General features: G+C 46.0%; 1 protein-coding gene across 1 annotated transcript; it reads left to right on the top strand.

Annotated features, from left to right (window-relative positions):
- The first annotated feature begins 1,523 nt into the window (after positions 1 to 1,523).
- On the top strand, positions 1,524 to 11,608 carry LGALS4 (galectin 4). The gene is made up of 10 exons (XM_016188526.2): positions 1,524 to 2,421; positions 2,741 to 2,829; positions 7,008 to 7,212; positions 9,034 to 9,174; positions 10,081 to 10,107; positions 10,238 to 10,276; positions 10,451 to 10,480; positions 10,702 to 10,790; positions 10,985 to 11,150; positions 11,238 to 11,608. The coding sequence occupies exons 1-10, from the start codon at positions 2,377 to 2,379 to the stop codon at positions 11,382 to 11,384; spliced, it is 978 nt and encodes a 325-aa protein (XP_016044012.1). The 5' UTR covers positions 1,524 to 2,376; the 3' UTR covers positions 11,385 to 11,608.
- The last annotated feature ends 8,409 nt before the right edge of the window (positions 11,609 to 20,017 follow it).

Genomic DNA, 20,017 nt, shown 5'->3' with positions numbered 1-20,017 from the left:
CAAGCCAAAACAGTGTTTCTTTTTTTTTTTAAAAAAATTTATTTATTCCATTTTGTTGCCCTTGTTGTGTTTTTTATTATTGTAGTTATTGTCATCGTTGCTGGATAGGACAGAGAGAAATGGAGAGAGGAGGGGAAGACAGACAGGGGGAGAGACCTGCGGACCTGCTTCACCACCTGTGAAGTGATTCCCTTGCAGGTGGGGAGCCGGGGGCTCGAACTGGGATCCTTACACCAGTCCTTGCGCTTCGCGCTACCTGCGCTTAACCCGCTGAGCTACCGCCCGACTGCCAGCACCATATTTCTTAACTTGTTATGATAAGGTCTTAGCAAAATATCTACTTGTACCTAGTGTGAAGAAAAAACAGGACACAGAGAGTTGCCTTTTCTCTTAGCAGTAATGAAACATCACTGATGCCTTTTAACATATCAAATTCAAGTCAGTATGAGAGGTGAATAAAGTTACCAGGTCTGAATGTTATGCATGTACAAACTATTGTATTTACTGTTGAATGTAAAACATTAATTCCCCAATAAAGAAATTAAAAAAAAAATAAAGTTACCAGGTCTGAGCTGGGGAAAGAGCAGTGTCGATGCAAAAAAGACTCTCCATGCCTAAGGCACCAAGGTCCAGGTTCACTTCGGGCACCATCATAAACTAGAGCTGAGCAGTGCTATTGTCTTTCTCACTCTCATTAAAATAATAAAAAAAAGTTACTAGTACAAAATTGCTAATCCATTTTGACGTTAGCCCTGACCCCCTCTCCATTACATACCTTCTTTTTCTAAACAGCAAACATTTTGCTACTTTATATATCAGCTAGCAGCCTTGTTTCAGTCTGCAAGTGCTAATTCATTTACAGAGTTCTTAAATCCATTATATAAAGCTACAATATATGTCCAGTCATCTACATAGGAACAACTGTTGATATAAAAATAAAGACTGAATGAGGTTATTTTTGTGTTTCTGGGGCCTCACACATGGGCAGTTTCAACATTTGAATTGACTTTTTCAGAGTGAGACGGAAAGGGAGGGAGAGACACCACTCATAGCACCGAAGCTTCCTGGTGCCATCATCCTGTGTGGTGTATGAAGACTTGAGCCTACACCCTGGACATGGCAAAGCAGGTGCCCTACCAGATGTACTATCTTGCCAGGCCCACACTTGGGTTATTCCTATCCATATACAATCCAATCCACTGAGTCTATGTTTGGAACAAGTGTGAAAAATTAAACATGAATTTAACACCTTCACTATGCCAAGTGCTAATATGAACCTTGTTAACTTTCAAGGATCCTATCAGGTGAATCTTGAAATTCTCATTTTATTTTACTAAAATTTTACTAAAATAATATTTTATTTTTTATTTTAGTGAGATACAGAGAGAAAAACAAGAATACTGCTCAGCTCTAGTTTATGGTAGTATGGGGGATTGAACTTAGGACTTTGGAGCCACAGACATGAGAATTTCTTTGCATAGCCATTATGCTATCTACCTCCACCCCATTTTATTTATTTTATTGTTATTATTATTTCTTTGATCTGTAGTTTCTTTATTTTTATTTTTTGCCAGAGGACTCACCGTTCAACTCTGGTTTATGGTGGTGTGAGGGGTTGAACCTGGGACTTCAGAGCCTCAGGGGGGGAGCAGGGGCTCAAAACCTGGGCCTTTGTGCATGGCAATGTGTACGCTCAGGCAGATGCACCACCACCTGGCTCCCATTAGTCCCATTTTATAGAAGAAAAAAAAACAGCAAATTGAGATTAAGGTATTGACCCAAGATTGCCTAACTAGCAAGTGCCAGGTGCAGGGTCTGAATCCAGAAGGCAATGCTCTGAACCACTATACCTACCATATAATGTATGTGGTACAGGTATCGGGTGGGCATGGAACAAGTCTTGGACTTGTCAAGAGCTCTTAGTTCCTCCCTTCTTTCACGTGCTTCCATTACCCACCTGTTCTGGGTCATTTCTGCTGCGCTGCCCTGTCCTGCCCTGCCCTGCCCTACCCAGCTGGCCTCACCCTCCCTCTACCAACAAACTCTCTGATAAAACCCTGGTGGGTTGAAGATCATATCACTTCCTCTTCACAGCAGTGTTTAGAAGGAGGGGTTCTGACTTGAATACAACCCCCCCCCCATCCTGCCCCCTAAGGGCCCAGTCCAGATGATCTGGCTTCTGGCTTGTTACCAGGGAGACTGGTGGGTGGGGGCACCCCAAGGAAGTTGAGAGCCTGGGATACTTAGAAGAGGGACTTTGAACTGTGACTTGTCAGCCACTCCCTTATCCTCAGGCATAAGAGCCACCCAGCACCTGCCACCATTCTGCACAGTTACTCTCTCTCCTGTGGACCGGCGCCAGCTTAGACTCTCAACATGGCTTACGTCCCTGCACCTGGCTACCAGCCCACCTACAACCCGGTGAGATCCGGGCCCAGGTCCTAACCCAGCCGTTGGCTTAGCTCCTTCCTGTCCCCTCAAGCTCAAAGGTGTCTGTCCAACCTTTGGGGCTGATTTTTTCCAACCCTGACTCTGGGCCTTGATTTACCCACCTGACTCTCAGGCATTTATTTCTTCCTTCCTTTCTGGGCCCTCTGGTTGTCACATGGGTCCTTTACTCCTGGGTCCCCTCTCCCTTGCCTAAAGTGGATAGGGGGGTGGGGTGGGGGGCTGCTTCTCTGAGATGGACAGACTGAATAGCAAAGGGCCACAGAGGCCCCTGACCAGACCCTTCCTACAGACGCTGCCCTTCAACCAGCCCATCCCAGGGGGTCTCAGTGTTGGGATGTCCATTTATATCCAAGGAGTGGCTGCCCCTCACATGAAGAGGTAAGACACCGCTCCCCACCCCATCCAAGTCCAGGCCAGGCTGGGCGATGGGTAGGGCTGGAGTAAAGTGGTCCTACCTCCTTTGTTCCACCCAGGTTGGGGTGGGGTTCTGTTCTACTCTGTCCACCCTATCTGCAAAGGGCAGGGCTGGGTGAGGAGGCCTGGAGAGCAGACCTTGGGTGCTGTTAAAATTTCGGCGGCTCCAGCAAAGCATACAACACTTGGGGGAGGGGCAGTCAGGAGGCTGGTTGTGGCAGGTGGTCCCAAGCAGGGACACTGGCTTGGAGCAGATGCCTGCGAGCTAAGATCACCTCCCAGCTGTCACTTACCAGCTGTGTGATAGGGAAAGACACTAGACCTCTTTGTATTTTCATTTTGTGTCTGGAAAATGAAACCCTTTCAAGGATTCAATGTCCAAAACATACATCAGAGCCAGGAAGTGGCAGGAGAGAGAGCAGAATATTTATACAGAAAGACTCCCATGCCTGAGGCTCTAAAGGCCCTGATCACCATAAACCTGAGCTGGATAGTGATCTGGCCTCTCTCTCTCTCTCTCTCTCTCTCCTCCCACTCTTTATCTCTGTATCTCTCTCTCATTAAGACAAAATATATTCAGTAAGCACTATACTTTTTATGATTTTATTTATTATTTATTGGATAAAGACAGAGAAATCAAGAGGGAAGCGGGAGACAGAGAGAAAGACACTTGCAGCACTGCTTCATCACTCATGAAGCTTCCCCTCTTCAGGTGGGAACAGGGGGCTTGAACCTAGGCCCTTACAGATTGTACCGTGTATGCCCAAACAAGTGTGCCACTCCTCAATGACTTAGGTTTTTCTCTTTGGCCTTAAAATGGTGAGAAACATTGTACTGATCTCATAGGATTGTTTACTTGTATTTATTTATTTTTAAAAAATCATTCTTTACTGTCTTTTATTTTATTGTTTTTTTTATTATCTTTATTTATTTGATAGGGACAGTCAGAAGTTGAAAGGAGGGGTAGATAGAGAGGGAGAGAGAGGGGGCCAGGCTGTAGCACACATTACAGTGCACAAGGATCCAGGTTCAAGCCCCTGGTTCCCACCTGCAGGGGGAAAGTTTCACAGGTGGTGAGGCAGGACTGCAGGTGTGTATCTCTGTCTCTCTCCCTTTCTATCTCCCCCGTCCCATCTCAATTTCTCTCTTGTCTCTATTTAATAATAAATAAGTAAAAATATTTTTAAAAGAGAGAGTGAGAGAGACAGGGAGACACCTGTAGCACTGCTTCACCACTGGTGAAGCTTTCCCCCTGCAGGTGGGGACTGGGGGCTTGAAGCCAGGTCCTTGAGCATTGTAACATGTGTGCTCAGCCAGGTACACCACTACCCAGCCCTAGGATTATTTATTTCTTAAAAAATTGTTTATTGTTGGGAGTTGGGCAGTAACACAGCGGGTTAAGCGCACGCGGCGCCAAGTGCAAGGACCGGCATAAGGATCCTGGTTAGAGCCCCTGGCTTCCGCCTTCACTGGCAGTGGAGCAGGTCTGCAGGTGTCTTTCTCTCCCCCTCTCTGTCTTCCCCTCCTATCTCCATTTCTCTCTGTCCTATACAACAATGATGACATTAGTAACAACGACAACAACAATAAAAAACAAGGGCAACCAAAAGGGGAAAAATAAATAAATTAATTAAATAAAATTAAAAAAAATTGTTTACTGTTTATTGTTTACTGTTTACTTGTTTATTTTCCTAGCTCTGGCTTATGGTGGTGCTTGGGATTGAACCTTGAACCTCAGAGCCTCAAGCTAATCCTGCCAGGGTTATGACTGGGCCTTCATGCCTCCATCACTCTAAGGGGTCCAATTTTTTCCTTTTTTTTTTTTTAATAAAGAAGTGAGACCAAGGCATGTAGACAGGATGAGAGAGAGGGAGAGAGACAGACACAGGCTACCCTGCTCTACTCTTTGTGAAGCTTCGTGCTATAGGTGAGGGCCATAGATTTGAGCCTGGGTCCTTACACAGGGTAACGTGTGTGTACTCTCTACTGAGTGTGCCACTACCCAGTGCTAGGATTTTTCTTTCGAAAAGGTATATACATTGTAATATTATGATCTTGTAACAAACTGTTAATGACAAATAAAAATCAAGGCAGGGGTAGATAGCTTAATGGTTATGCAAAGAGACTCATATGCATGAGGCTCCAAGGTCCTGGAGCCACCATAATCAATCCCCTGCACCCACCATAAACCAGAGCTGATTAGTGCTCTGGCAAAAAGAAAGAAAGAAAGAAAGAAAGAAAGAAAGAAAGAAAGAAAGAAAGAACATTATTAAAAAAAAAAAGACTGAAAACTATGGTGGCGGGGGTGTCACAGAACTTTGGTAGTGGGTGTGGTGTGGGACTATACCTCTGTAATCTTACAATGTTGTGAATTACTATTAATGATTAATTCATTATGAAAAAGGTGGGGCTTTTCTATAGGGCTAGGGAGATAGCATAATGACTATGAAAAAAACTCTCCATCCCTATAGATCTGAGCTCACATTCTGTGGTCATGAGTAAGAACTTTCCAAGCTTCCCCAATTTCAGGACCCATCTTCCTCAGGTGGAACATGGAGTATGTTGTCCAGCCTCCCCATGGAGTCCCGCTTCCTCAGAGCCCTTCCCCACTAGGGAAAGAGAGAGACAGGCTGGGAGTATAGATCGACCTGCCAACACCCATGCTCAGCGGGGAAGCAATTACAGAAGCCAGACCTTCCACCTTCCGCATCCCACAATGACCCTGGGTCCATGCTCCCAGAGGGATAAAGAACAGGAAAGCTATCAGGGGAGGGGAGGGGATACGAAGTTCTGGTGGTAGGAACTGTGTGGAGCTATACCCCTCTTATCGTGTTTTTTGTCGGTGTTTCCTTTTTAGAAAAAAAAAAAAAGACTCATGCCTGAGGTTCTGAGGTCCCAGGTTCAATGCCCAGCACCACCATATTTCTGTATCTTTCTATTATAAAAATAAAAAAGAGGAGAGAGTGCATTGCTCAGCTCTGGAGTAAGGTGGTGCTGGAATTGAACCTGTGGCTTCTGGGGCCTCAGGCATCCAAGTTCTGTGCTCTAACAGGCTGGGTTATCGTCCATGCTCTAGGGTTGATCTTTCCCTTGTTTGTCCCTTGTTCGCCCCCTCAGTGCCTTAGCTTCTGGGGCTCCAGCAGTGCCTATGGGACAGATGGGAAGCGCCATCCCCATGCAGCTGACATCCTAGCAGAGCTGACAGATGGAGATTAAGCTCCTCAGCTATAGAATGTATGTGCGCGCACGCCCACGAGTGTCATGGAAACAAACAGGAAGGGAGCCAGGGAGTTGATGCTGGAGGGGAGCGGCATGGCCTGTTTCAGTATGTGGCTAGGGGCAAAGGCCCTGAGACACGGGTGTGCCTTCCCCTTTGGAATAGCGTGGAGTTTGCTGGAGGCAGTGAGTGTGGTTGAGGCTCTGGCAGGGAGGGAGCAGTGTGGTCCCAGGGACAGTGTGTGGGCTGGGGTAAACAGAAGTCCTAGGGGCGTTCTGCTCTTGAGTGTGGGTGTGGGTGGGGGTGTGAGGAAGGGGCCCTGGGGGGGACTGGGCAGCAGTATGGCTGGTTAGAATGCACATGCACAAGGACTCAGGTTCAAGCCTCAGGTCCTCACCTGCAGTGGGGACACTTCAGAAGAGGTGAAGCAGTACTGCAGGTGTCTCTCTGTCTCATTCCCTTTCTATCTTCCCCTTCTCCTTTCTCTCGTCTCTATTCTATATATATATAGTGGTGGATTACATTGAAGTACAGGATTCTTGGGGGAGGGGAACTTTCAGGTCCTGGTGCATGACGGTGGAGCTAGGCTGGGGGGTGAGAGTGTTTTTGCAGAAAACTGAGAAATTTTCACACATGTACATGTACCAAACAACTGTATTTACTGTAAACCATTAATCCCTCAAAAAAAAAGAAAAAAAAAAAGTAAGAGTCCCAGGACTCTGCCTCACTGCTTACTGGAATTCAGGAGAACCATCTCCCCCTCCTCTCTTACCTCTTGCTTGGGTTAACAGTGCCACTCTCACCTGCCCTCATCAAGCTCCCCCCTCCCGCCATGGTGTGACTGAGAGGACTTCCTGGAGGCTTCCCCTACCTTACTCCCACCAAACAGATGGGGCGGAGGGAACAGCCCTTCCTGTCCTTCCAGGTTCGCTGTGAACTTAGCGGTGGGCCCAGACAAGGGGTCGGACATTGCCTTCCACTTCAATCCCCGCTTTGATGGCTGGGACAAGGTGGTCTTCAACTCCAAGCAAGGCGGCCAGTGGGCCAAGGAGGAGAGGAAGAAAAGCATGCCCTTCTCCAAGGGCACCCACTTCGAGCTGGTGATCATGGTCATGGCTGAGCACTATAAGGTCAGAGCCAGGGTGTGCCTCCCCTCTTCCTTTTCCTTCCCTCCTCCAAGACCTCTTCTTTTCCCCTTTTCAGATGAAGGAACCAAGATTTAAAAAGGTGAAGTGACTTCCCCAAGGTCACACAGTCAAGGCACATCAGAGCTACACTCCAAACCCAGCTGACCTGAGTCCAAAATCTGGACCCAGATGTGATACTTACTTTTTTAAATTAATTTTTTCTTTTTTTTTTTTTTTTCGAAGGAAAGGAATCCTTTTTTTTAAAATAATTTATTTATTTATTTATTTATTCATGAGAAAGATAGGAGGAAAGAACCAATCATCACTCTGGTACATGTGCTGCCGGGGATCAAACTCAGGACCTCATGCTTGAGAGTCTAGTGCTCTCCCCCATGCAGATGAGGAGTGGGGGGTTGAATCCATGTCGTTGTACATAGTAACGTGTGCACTCAACATGGTGGGCCACTATCCTGGCATCCATAATATATATAATATATATGAATATTTTTTTTTCTTTCTTTTCTCTCTCTTTTTTTTTTTCTGCCTCTAGGGTTATTACTGGGGCTCGGTGCCTGCATTATGACTCCACTGCTTCCGTGGCTATTTTTTTTTTTTTTGGACAGGACAGAGAGAAATTGAGAGAGGAGGGGAAGATAGAGAGGGAGAGAGAGAGCCAGAGAGATACCTGCAGACCTGCTTCACTGCTTGTGAATTGACCCTCCTGCAGCTGGGGAGCTCAAACTGGGATCCTTGCCCTTTGTATTATGTGCACTTAACCCAGTGTACCACTGCCTAGCTCCCTTCTTCTTTCCTCTTCCTCTTCCTTCTTTTTAAGATTTATTTATTTATTTATTTATTTATTTATTTATTCATGACAGAGCAAGAGAGAAGGAGGTTGAGAACCAGACCATCACTCTGGCACATATGATCCTGAGGACTGAACTCAAGACTTCATGCTTGAGAGACTAAGTCTTAATTCATTGAGCCACCTCACAGACTGTGATTTTTTTTTAAATTTTTAATCTTTATTTATTTTCCCTTTTGTTGCCCTTGTTGTTTTTCATTATTGTTGTAGTTATTATTGTTGTTGTGACTGATGTCATCGTTGTTGGATAGGACAGAGAGAAATGGAGAGAGGAGAGGAAGACAGAGAGGGGGAGAGAAAGACAGACACCTGCAGACCTGTCTCACCGCTTGTGAAGCGACCTCCCTGCAGGTGGGGAGCTGGAGGCTTGAACCCGGACCCTTAAGCTGGTCCTTGCCACTTTGCCTCATATGCGCTTAACCCGCTGTGCTATGGCTGGACTCCCCATTTTTTTTTTTTTTAACCAGAGCACTGATACTGGATTATGGTGGTGGTGGTGTGTGTTGAACCTAGGACCTTATAGCCCTCAGGCATGAGAGTCTTTGTGCATAACCATTTTGCTATCACTCAACATACCCCACTGGCCCCCCCACATCATTCTTCCTCAGTTTCCACTCCAGACTAAACCCTCTATGTTCACGCATCTATTAATTGAAGAGGTGAAATTAATTAATTAATAAATTGGCATTAATTTTAGTGCATACATAGCACATGCAAACCTCATGCTTGCTCACTGATTTCTGTCATCAGCTTCCTTCACCCCCATCCCCACCCCCAAATGTGATCTGCTGTCTGACTCCAGCTAGACCTTAAGCCTGTGGACTCTGAGGTTCCTGACTTGAAGGCTGTCCCAGCTCCCCTCTAAGACTCTAGACCCCATCTCAAAAAGTTCCCCGTTTCCCCGCTTCCTGCGTCTGTCCTTTACAGGTATTGATGGTGCCCTCACCCCTACCCTCCAGGTGGTGGTCAATGGAAGCCCCTTCTATGAATTTGGCCACCGGATTCCCCTCCAGCTGGTCACCCATGTGCAAGTGGACGGGGACCTGGAGCTTCAATCAATCAACTTCATTGGTGGACAGCCAGCCCCAAACTACAACCAGGTGTGCCTTCGATAACACTGAAGTAAAGGACTCTGGGGAGAGGGGAAGGAAAGAGGGGTTAAAGCCAGCTGCGGGGGCCAAGTGCATAATGAAATTACATGCATGTGGCAATGTCTGCACTGTAAACAGTAACCCCTTCAACAAATGAACAAACAACATGTGCATTCATCCATCCAGGTGTGCCATGACCTGGAATTCTGGATTCTAGAATTCTGGATTTCAGTTTCACCCAGTCCCCTCCCAGGACAGAACTGGGAAAAATAAATCTCATCTCATGTGCCAGAGTGATGCTCTGGTGTTCTCTCTCTCCCTCTCTCTCTCTTTCTGCCTCTCTCTCTTTCTGTCTGTCTCTCTGTGCACGCATTCACAAATATAAATACACGGCAGTTGGGTGATAGCACAGCGGGTTAAGCACACGTGGCGCAAAGTGTAAGGACTGGTGTAAGGATCCGGGTTCAAGCTCCTGGCTCCCCACCTACAGGGGAGTCACTTCACAGGTGGTGTAGGTGTCTATCTTTCTCTCCCCCTCCTCTCTCCATTTCTCTCTATCCTATCTAACAATGACGACATCAACAACAACAACAATAACTACAACAACAACAACAAAACAAGGGCAACAAAAAGGGAAAATAAATAAATATTAAAAATATAAATACATACATCTAAAAGTAAAAAGAAAGAATAGAATAGGCGGAGTCTGTCCTAAAGCAGTAGAGAGATAATCACCAAACCCTAGAGATCCCTAAGCATGGTCAGTCCCCCTTCATTGATGAAGAGCTGGATGCCCCCCCCCTTTACCCCAGAGTTCCCTTGGGTAATGGTCATGGCCAACATGCATCCTTGACACCCTCCTAACTAGTTTTGGGGCCTCTCTCTTGTCACTTCTTTCTCCCTCTGTGACCACAGGTACCTATGGCTATCCCAGCTTACCCAGTAAGTACCTGCTGCTGAATATCTCTTGAGGTGGAGGGGGGGGTAGGGCTCAGTGGCTGGAGAGTGCCTGGGGTAGCCAAAGTCCTGTATTCCCCCCCCCATGATTCTCATTTTCTGTTTGTCTTTATAGGGTCCTGGACCCACTCAGCAACCACCTAGTAACCTGCCTGTAAGTGAGAGAACTGTGCGTTCATCTGGGGGTGGGTAAGAATTAGGGGTCAATGAGGTTGCACGCCCCCTGCCCCCCTAGCTGTGCTGACCTGACACTTAGTGGAATGCCTGTAAGTAGACGGTCCTCTCTGAATGTTCACTGAACCTGTGGATCACTGTGTCTCCTTCACAGACCATGGAGGGACCCCCAATCTTCAACCCGGTAAGACATCCTGTGGGGTCTGGGGCTGGGTGGTGGAGGAAGCAGGAGCTGATGGTGGTGGGGAGTGGGGCAGAGGATGCGGGGAGGCTGGGGTGGGCCAGCAGGGTGGTGATTTGATAGATTTAGGGGACCACTTCCAGGAGCAGCGGGTGTGCCTCTCTGAAAATGTGCCCTTTTGCGTGTCTCCTGGTGACTTAAGAGATAACACTGTTTGCCCACAGCCTGTGCCTTTTATGGGGAGACTTCAAGGGGGGCTCACAGCCCGAAGAACCATCCTTATCAAGGGCTTTGTTCCTCCCTCAGGCAAGAGGTACAGAAACTAGACCGAGGAGGGAATCCCCAGCTTTGTCCCACCTTCCCCAGACCCCAGGGGTGGGTCGGCCCCCAGTGCCCTCCTCCATCAGAGACCCCAGAATCCAGTCTTCAGTCTGCTCTTCACGTGAGGGAGAAGGTGCTGGACTCCCGTCTGTTCCTCAGCTCCCTCCCTCTCTGCACTGCCCCCAGGTTTGCTATCAATTTGAAGGTAGGGAACGGGGGTGACATAGCTCTGCACATTAACCCCCGCCTGAAGGATGGTGTGGTGGTGAGAAATAGCCAACTGAACGGCACTTGGGGACCTGAGGAGCGGAGTCTGCCCCACAATCCATTTGACACCGGAAAGTTCTTTGAGGTGAGTGAGGAGTCTCTCTGCCTCCCCCCTTCTCCCACCAAACCTGTGTGTCCTGGCTCCACTTCACCCTCTCCCCTTTCCCTGCAGCTGTCCATCCGTGCCGGCTTGGATAGATTCAAGGTTTACTGTGATGGCAAACACCTCTTCGACTATGCCCACCGCCTGACAGCCTTCAGCACTGTGAACACGCTGGAGATCACTGGGGACATCACTTTGTCCTATGTCCAGATCTAACAGATGCCAGGAGCCTGGCCCTCAGGGACATGGAAAGGTCTTGGGGGACTAACTCCTAGACCTTCCCCCCCCCCGAAAAGTGTTTGAAGGAAGCAGCCCAGGAGGTGACACGGTAGATGAAAAGTTGAACCCTCAAGTGCCAGGTTCTGAATTCAATCCTGGATAATGCATGGTTTGCTCGTCCTCATTCTCATATATCTGTGAATAAATCTTTAAAAGAGATATCTGAGGGTGTCTTTATGGGTGCATTTGTCTCCTCCATTCACTTCCTTCATGAGAGAGGAGAGAGAGAGAGAGAGAGAGAAAGAGAGAGAGAGAATGAGATCCCACAGGGGTAGGTAAGATAGCATAGTGGTTATGCAAAAGACATTCTTTCTCCTTATTTAAATTCTTTTTTATTGCTACTGTAGTTATCACTGGGGCTCTGTGCCAACAGTACAAGTCCACTACTCCTGACAGCCATTTATTCCTTTTTAAAAAAATTTTCCCTCTCTGTGTTATATGATAAGACAGAGAAATTGTGAGGGAAGGGGGAGATAGAGAGGGAGAGAAAAAGAGAAACATCTGCAGACCTACTTCACTGCTCATGAAGCTTCCCACCAGCAGGTGGGGAGGCTTGAACCTGGGTCTTTGTGCATGCTAATAAGTACACTCCCTGAAAAAGAACTTCATGCCTGAGGCTCTGAGGTCCCAGGTTCATTCCCAGCACCACCATAACCTGCCAATATACGCGGATATCTTCGCCCACCCTGTCCAACGCTTGACGTCTCGTCACCCAATCTGGTCCCCTACACTGAACTTCTCTGTTCCAGACTCTTGGAAACAGAGTTGGCAGTCAGCTGAGGTAAAGAACAAACACCTCATCACAGACCCCTACAAGCGTCAACCCGGCTTTGACCTAGCACGTTATGATTGGGCCCTCCTCAATCGCTATCGAACAGGCCATGGCCGATGCGCCGCTATGTTCCACCGCTGGGGAGCCAGAGACGACCCGAACTGCCCCTGCGGCTCCAGACAGACTATGACCCACATAGTCACGACTGCCATCTCTCCAGATTCAAAGGAGGTCTCGAAACTTTACATCAGGCTCCACCTGACGCTGTTGACTGGCTACGGAAGAAGGGCAAACGCTAGAAGAAGAAGAAGGGGATTAAACCTGGGACTTTGGAGCCTCAGGCACGAGAGTCTCTTTGCATAACCATTATACTATCTACCCCTCACCCTCTTTTATTAATTTTCTTTTTTTTTAAGATTTTAAAAAATATTCATTTATTCCCTTTTGGTGCCCTTCTTGTAGTTATTATTGTTGTGGTTATTATTATAGGTCATTGTTGTTGATGTTGTTGTTGGCTAGGACAGAGAGAAATGGAGAGAGGAGGGGAAGACAGAGAGAGGGAGAGAAAGATAGACACCTGCAGACCTGCTTCACCGCCTGTGAAGGGCTCCCCTGCAGGTGGGGATCCTTATGTCGGTCCTTGAGCTTTGCGCCATGTGCGCTTAACCCACTGCGCTAACGCCCGACTCCCAATTTTCTTTTTTTAAATATTTAATTTATTTATTCCCTTTTGTTGCCCTTGTTGTTTTATTGTTGTAATTATTGTTGTTGTTGTTGTCATCGTTGTTGGTTAAGACAGAGAGAAATGGAGAGAGGAAGGGAAGACAGGGTTATTGCTGGGGCTCGGTGCTATTTTGGAGGCCATTTTTTCCCTTTTGTTGCTCTTGTTGTTTATAGTTGTTGTTATTGCTGTCATTGTTGTTGGATAGGACAGAGAGAAATGGAGAGAGGAGAGGAAGACAGAGACGGGGAGAGAAAGACACCTGCAGACCTGCTTCACCACCCGTAAAGTGACTCCCCTGCAAGCGGGGAGCCAGGGGCTCAAACCCGGATCCTTACACAGGTCCTTGTGCTTTGGGCCACCTGTGCTTAACCCGCTGCGCTACTGCTCGATTCCCTATTTATTTATTTATTTTTATTTAGCAGAACACTGGTCCATTCTGGCTTATGACTGTGGTGCTAGGGATTGAAACTGTGACCTCAGAGCCTCAGGCATGAAAGTCTTTTAAAGAATCATTTATGGTCCCCATACCCCAAATGAATACATCTTAAAATAGACCAAAAATAAAACACCCAATGTGCAGTGTGGAACTATACCCGGTCATCTTAAAATCTTGTAAACCGGGAGCCGGGAGGTAGCACAGCGGGTTAATCGCAGGTGGTGCGAATCTCAAGGACCCCCTTAAGGATTCCCCCGGTTCCCCACCTGCAGGGGAGTTGCTTCACAGGTGGTGAAGCAGGTCTGTAGGTGTCTATCTTTCTCTCCCCATCTCTGTCTTCTCCTTTCTCCATTTCTCTTTGTCCTATCCAACAACGATGACAACAACAATAATAACTACAACAACAATAAAAAAACAAGGACTACAAAAGAAAAATAAATTAAGAAAAATCTTGTAAACCAGGAGGCTGGGTGGCAGTGCACCTGATTGAGTGCACAAGACCCTGGTTCAAGGCCTTCATCCTCACCTGTAGTGGGGATGTTTCACAAGCAGAGAAGTGATGCTGTGTGTGTGTGTGTGTGTTCCCTTCCTCTTTTTAAAAAATTTATAAATTATCATTATTCATTGGATAGAGACAGCCAGAAATCAAGAGAGGAAGGGGAGATAGAGAGGGAGAGAGACAGAGAGACACATGCAGCCCTGCTTCACCACTTGCAAAGCTTTCCCACCGGGCACTCGAACTTGGGTCCTTGTGCATTGTAACGTGTGTATTCAACAAGGTATGGATCCAACTGGGCCTCCTTCTCTATCTCTCTGTTCCCTTCCATATTGTATCTCTATCCAAAGTAAATAAATACTATTAAAAAAAGAATCTGGTAAACCACTGTTGATCACACACACACACACACACACACACACACACACACACACACACACACCCCTAAAAAACAGTTAATGATAGTACCTTTAAATGTTTGATAATAAGTTAGGATTCAAAGGAGGAAAAAAAAGAAAACAAGACAAAACAAAAGAAACTCTACTCCTTGTGCTGTGTCTTCAGCCCAGTAGTGAGTTTTGCACACTGCAAGGGGTGGTGAGATGAGGTAAGTCTCCTCTTTGGCCAGGGATGTGGAGAGTTTGCATTTGCTGTGCTGCACAGGAAGTCACTCATTTCTACAGGGTAGGGGGGGGGGCAGGTCTGTGTATTTAGCCAAGTAAGTCAAGAGAGGGGGTCGCAGCAGTGAGGCCTGGAAAGGGTAGGGGATTGACCTGGGGCTCTCAGGTGTAAGATAATCACTGTCCTACATTGGGCCATCAGGCAGGCTGCTCCATTCTTGGCCTGATTCAACAATCTGGAGACTTGTGTTGAGAGAAGACCCTGGGGGCTGGGGAGAGAGGTTCATGGCTATGTTAAAAGCTTTAATGCCTGAGGGTTCCAAGCTTCAGGTAGGATCCCCTGATCTCCAGCATAAGTCTGCACTGAGCAGTGCTCTTCTCTCACTCTCCAGCATAAGTCTGCACTGAGCAGTGCTCTTCTCTCACTCTGATTTTTTAAAACTATGTATTTATGTGTTTATTTAATTTTTTTTTTACCAGAGCCTTGCTCAGCCTGAGGCAGGAACCTCAGAGCTTCAGGTAGGAGAGTCTCTTTGTATTAGCATTATGATATCTACCCCTGCCCATCTCACTGTCTCTTCATCTCTAGTTCTTATGACTAAACATAACAATAAAATAAAATAAAATATGTAAAAATAGTAAATCAGAAAGGAGAGCTTGGACTGAAGTGACTGCCAAGGAGTTATAATCTTTCTTTAAAAACCTATGTCACATACTAAAAATATTAACAAAGGAAAGTAAAATAAAAATATTTTATTTTATTTTTTTTTTAAATTTTTTATTTAAGAAAGGATTAGTGAACAAAAGCATAAGGTAGGAGGGGTACAACTCCACACAATTCCCAACACCCAATCCCCATAAGCCACCCCCTCCCATGGTAGCTTTCCCATTCTCTATCCCTCTGGGAGCATGGACCCAGGGTCGTTGAGGGTTGCAGAAGGTAGAAGGTCTGGCTTCTGTAATTGCTTCCCCGCTGAACAAGGGCGTTGACTGGTCGGTCCATACCCCCAGTCTGCCTCTCTCTTTCCCTAGTAGGGTGTGACTCTGGGGAAGCTGAGCTCCAGGACACATTGGTGGGGTCTTCAATCCAGGGAAGCCTAGCCAGCATCCTGGTGGCATCTGGAACCTGGTGATTGAAAAGAGAGTTAACATATGAAGCCAAACAATTTGTTGAGCAATCATGGATCCCAAGCTTGGAATAGTGGAGAGGAAGTGTTAGGGAGGTACTCACTGCAAACTCTAGTGTAGTCCTGCTTTCAGGTATATATTTTATAGTTTATGGATACGTGTGCACATAAGCTCTCTCTCACAGAAACTGGTGTATGTCTAGGTTATGGGACTTTGTTAGAAAGTGAACTACCTGAGATGAAATTAGAGTGTACTATAAAAGGAATGGTCTCACCCGAGTAATGAAGCTGAAGGGTTGTCATTCCACACGTGAAGTCTCTGGATACATTCTGAGGTAAAGCATGTTGAGGTAGCAATCGTTGCTTTGGTTAGGTTGTAATCGGCAGATGCAATGTTATTTGGTTTGGATTGGGAGATGCATACGGGAAAGTGGGCCCTATCCAAGGGTTCCAGGACTGGGGGAAGTAGGGGCTCTATAGTGAAGATGTGAGGTTCCTGCTGTCTTAGGGTTCAAAAAGACAATCAATAGTTAATATTATCATCACATTATTTGTTAATTGGGTTAACTTTGAAAAGTCCCTTTGTTATGGTTTGCTGGACAGTACCCAGTATCTTGTATATAGCTGTGCTATTGGAAGCTTCTAATCTACTTGGTCTGGCTTTTGAGAGAGTCCGCATATCAAATACGTAGCCTATCTATTAAAAAGATTCAGTTTGTCTTTTGAGAAACTTTGAGACATACAATTGATTTCCCCCTCTCATATTAATTAGATACTGATTTATATGTCTACATTTTGCTAGGAGTGTACATAAACACCATTCCCACCACCAAAGGACTGTGACCCATCCCTCCCGCCCACTCCCACCCCCCACTGGCCCAGGAAGCTACATGCCTACCCCTCACCACTGGGTTTTTACTTTGGTGCCCTACTTACAATTTGATCAGGTCCTGCTTTTAGTTTCCCTTTCAGATCTTCTTAGTCAGCTTTTGTTGATGAGTGGGATCATCCCATACTCATCTTTATCTTTCTGACTTAGTTCACTTAACATAATTCCTTCTAGCTCTGTCCAAGATGGGTCAGAGAAGGTGGGTTCATTGTTCTTGATAGCTGCATAGTATTCCATTGTGTATATATACCACAGCTTTCTCAGCCACTCATCTGGTGTTGGGCACCTGGGTTGCTTCCAGGTTTTAGCTATTATGAATTGTGCTGCTATGAACATAGGAGTACACACCTCTTTTTGATTGGGTGTTATGGAGTCCTTGGGGTATAACCCCAGGGGAGGAATTACTGGGTCATATGGAAGGTCCATGTCTAGCCTTCTGAGAGTTTTCCAGACTGCTCTCCACAGAGGCTGTACCAATTTACATTCCCACCAGCAATGTAAAAGGGTTCCTCTGTCCCCACCGCCTCTCCAGCATTTGTTGCTGCTGTCCTTTTTGATGTATGCCATTCTTACAGGAGTGAGGTGGTATCTTAGTGTTGTCTTGATTTGCATTTCTCTGATAATCAGTGACCTAGAGCAGTTTTTCATATGTTTGTTAGCCTTTTGGATCTCCTCTGTGGTGAATGTTTTGTTCATTTCCTCTGCCCATTTTTGGATGGGGTCATTTGCTTTTTTGGTGCTAAGTTTGCTGAGCTCTTTATATATTTTGGTGATTAGTTTCTTGTCTGATGTCTGGCATGTGAAGATCTTCTCCCATTCTGTGAGGGGTCTCTCTGTTTGTTTAATAGTTTCTTTGGATGTGCAGAAGCTTTTCAATTTGATGTAGTCCCATTGGTTTGTTTCTGCTTTGGTCTTCCTTGCAATTGGGTTTGATTCATCAAAGATGTCCTTGAGGTGTAGATGGGAAAAATAAAAATATTTTAAAAGGAAGACCAGGGCTGTGAGAGAGCTCAGTAGGTAGCACCATTCTCTGTCTGTCTGTCTCTCTGTCACTGTTTATATCTCTGTCTCTCCATAGTTAAGCTCTGGAGCCCTTTTGTTGGGTTTGTGTCCTACAAGGTGCATTCTGCTCTGTGTCCACAAGGCGGCGACATAACAGCACAGTCCCTGTTGGGTGGGCCTTGCTCCCACTGATTTGTGTCTTATTCTGGACTAGTTGTTTGTTTTTGGCAGGGTGTTTGCAGCCTGCTCCCAGGATCTGTTCTTGGCTCCTCCCCAGGAACAGGAGAGAAGCAGTAGACAGAGTTCACTGGGCAGAGCACCGGGCTTGTGTAGCTGAGACGTCAAGTTTCCTGGAGTGGTGGGGTGGCCATGGAGATATAATATAATAAAATAATATGATAAAACACAAATATTAATAAAATAGATATATATAATAACAATATAATACAATGAATATAATAATACAACAGTATGACATATATAATAATATTAATACACATATAAGAATATCAAGGGAGTCGGGTGGTAGCGCAGCGGGTTAAGCGCACGCAGCGGGTTAAGCCCAAGCAGCGGTGCATCGCACAAGGACCAGATTAAGGACACCAGTACGAGCCCCCGGCTCCCCACCTGCAAGGGCGTCGCTTCACGGGCGGTGAAGTAGGTCTGCAGGTGTCTATCTTTCTCTCTCCATCTCTGTCTTCCCCTCCTCTCTCCATTTCACTCTGTCCAACAACGACGACATCAGTAACAACAGCAGCAACAACAAAAAAAAGACAACAAGGGAAACAAAAGGAAAATAAATAAATGAAATAAAAAAAAATATTAAAAAAAGAATATCAAATAACAGTACAATACAATACAAATATAATACAATAAAATACAAATGTAATATAATAATATAATAAGAGAAAAATATAATATAATAATACAGTATAACAATAGAATATATAACTTAATAATATAATACAATAACATAAAAAACAATAGGACACAAATATTTAAATAAGAAGACCTTGGGCTTAGGAACCATCTTAGGAGTTTTGCCAAAGACTTTCCTGCCTGTGGCTTCAAGAACCGATGTTCAACCCTCATCATCACTTTATCTTGAGCTGAGCAGTGTTCTGTTGTTTCTCTGTGTGTTTTTTCTCACTAGTTCTGTGTTGGGAAACGATCAGGAAGAGAATATTTGGAGAAATACGGGAGCCCTTTGGTTGGGTCTAGTCTCCTACAAGGTGCATTCTGCTCTGTGTCCACAAGGCGGCGACATAATACAGAGGGGCCCCTGCTGGGAGGCCCTTGCTCCCACCTGACCGCCCCTTGGTCTGAACTAGTTATTGATGTGGGCAGGGTGCTTGCAGTCTGTTTCCGGGATCTGTTCTTGGAAGCTTCCTTCCTAGGAGCAGAGAGTCAGGAGACAAGGTTCACAGGTAAGAGCACCAGACTTGAGTGACTGAGGCGCCAAGTTCCCTGGCCTGGTGAGGTGGCCACAGAGACAGACAGTCCTGGAACTCTGCCTTTGCTCCCCCTCTGTCTGGGCCATGGGTCAGTCCCATTCTGTTTCCTGCACTTCTCCATACTCCTTACAGGAAAAAGGCGATTTGAGCACCTGTGCTGGGCTGCTGCTGGTTATGGGCCCATCGGAGTTCCCAGACTTTCATGCCCAACGACAAAGGTTGGAGCTCCATTCTCACTCGCAGTGGGAAGAGAGGTGAGGCAGGTCTGCAGGGGGAGGGATTTCTCTCTCTTTCCACCTCTCTATCTCACCCTCTGCTCACCTCTCAATTTCTCAGTGTAATTTCAAGTAAAAGAGAAATAACAGTAACAATAAATAAATTAAAAAAAAAAGAAATAACAAACAGGAGGGTATTGTGGGGCAAGGTGGTGGAGAGCCGCTGTCATCCATGGATCCCTAGTAGGGGCACAGAGCCACAGCAATCTAACTAGTGGTATCCAAACTAGAAAAGTGGACGCAGTAGATACCACAGTGGTGATGCAAAGACACTTTTATGCCTGGGGCTCAGAAATCCCAGGTTCAGTGCCCCACAACACCATATGCCAGAGCCAATCAGTTTTATTCTTTTGGTAAAAGAATAAAAATAAAGGGGCCAGGCGGTGGTTCACCTGGTTAAGTGCACATACTGCAGTGCACAAGGACCCAGGTTCAAGCCCCTGGTCCCCACCTGCAGGGGGAAAGCTTTATGAATGGTGAAGCAGAGCTGCGGGTGGCTCTCTGTCTCTCTCCCTCTCTGTCTCAATTTCTCTCCGTCTCTATCCAATAATAAATAAATAAATAAAAATAAAAAAATCAAAAAATCAAAGAAAATATATAAATAGATATATTATATAAAAGGGAAAAGAGCACAGTCAAAAGATTATAATGAATGAATGAATGAGAGCAAGAAAAGCAAGCAAGCAAGGAAGGAATAGAAAATGGAAGGAAAGCACATATGCAGGCACCCTCACAGGTGGTGCTGGGGATTTACTGGGAGAATGAAGGACAAGCC

This window comes from Erinaceus europaeus, chromosome 2, assembly GCF_950295315.1.
Source record: "Erinaceus europaeus chromosome 2, mEriEur2.1, whole genome shotgun sequence".
Lineage (NCBI taxonomy): Eukaryota > Metazoa > Chordata > Mammalia > Eulipotyphla > Erinaceidae > Erinaceus > Erinaceus europaeus.
This window is presented reverse-complemented; position numbering and strand designations above follow the sequence as displayed.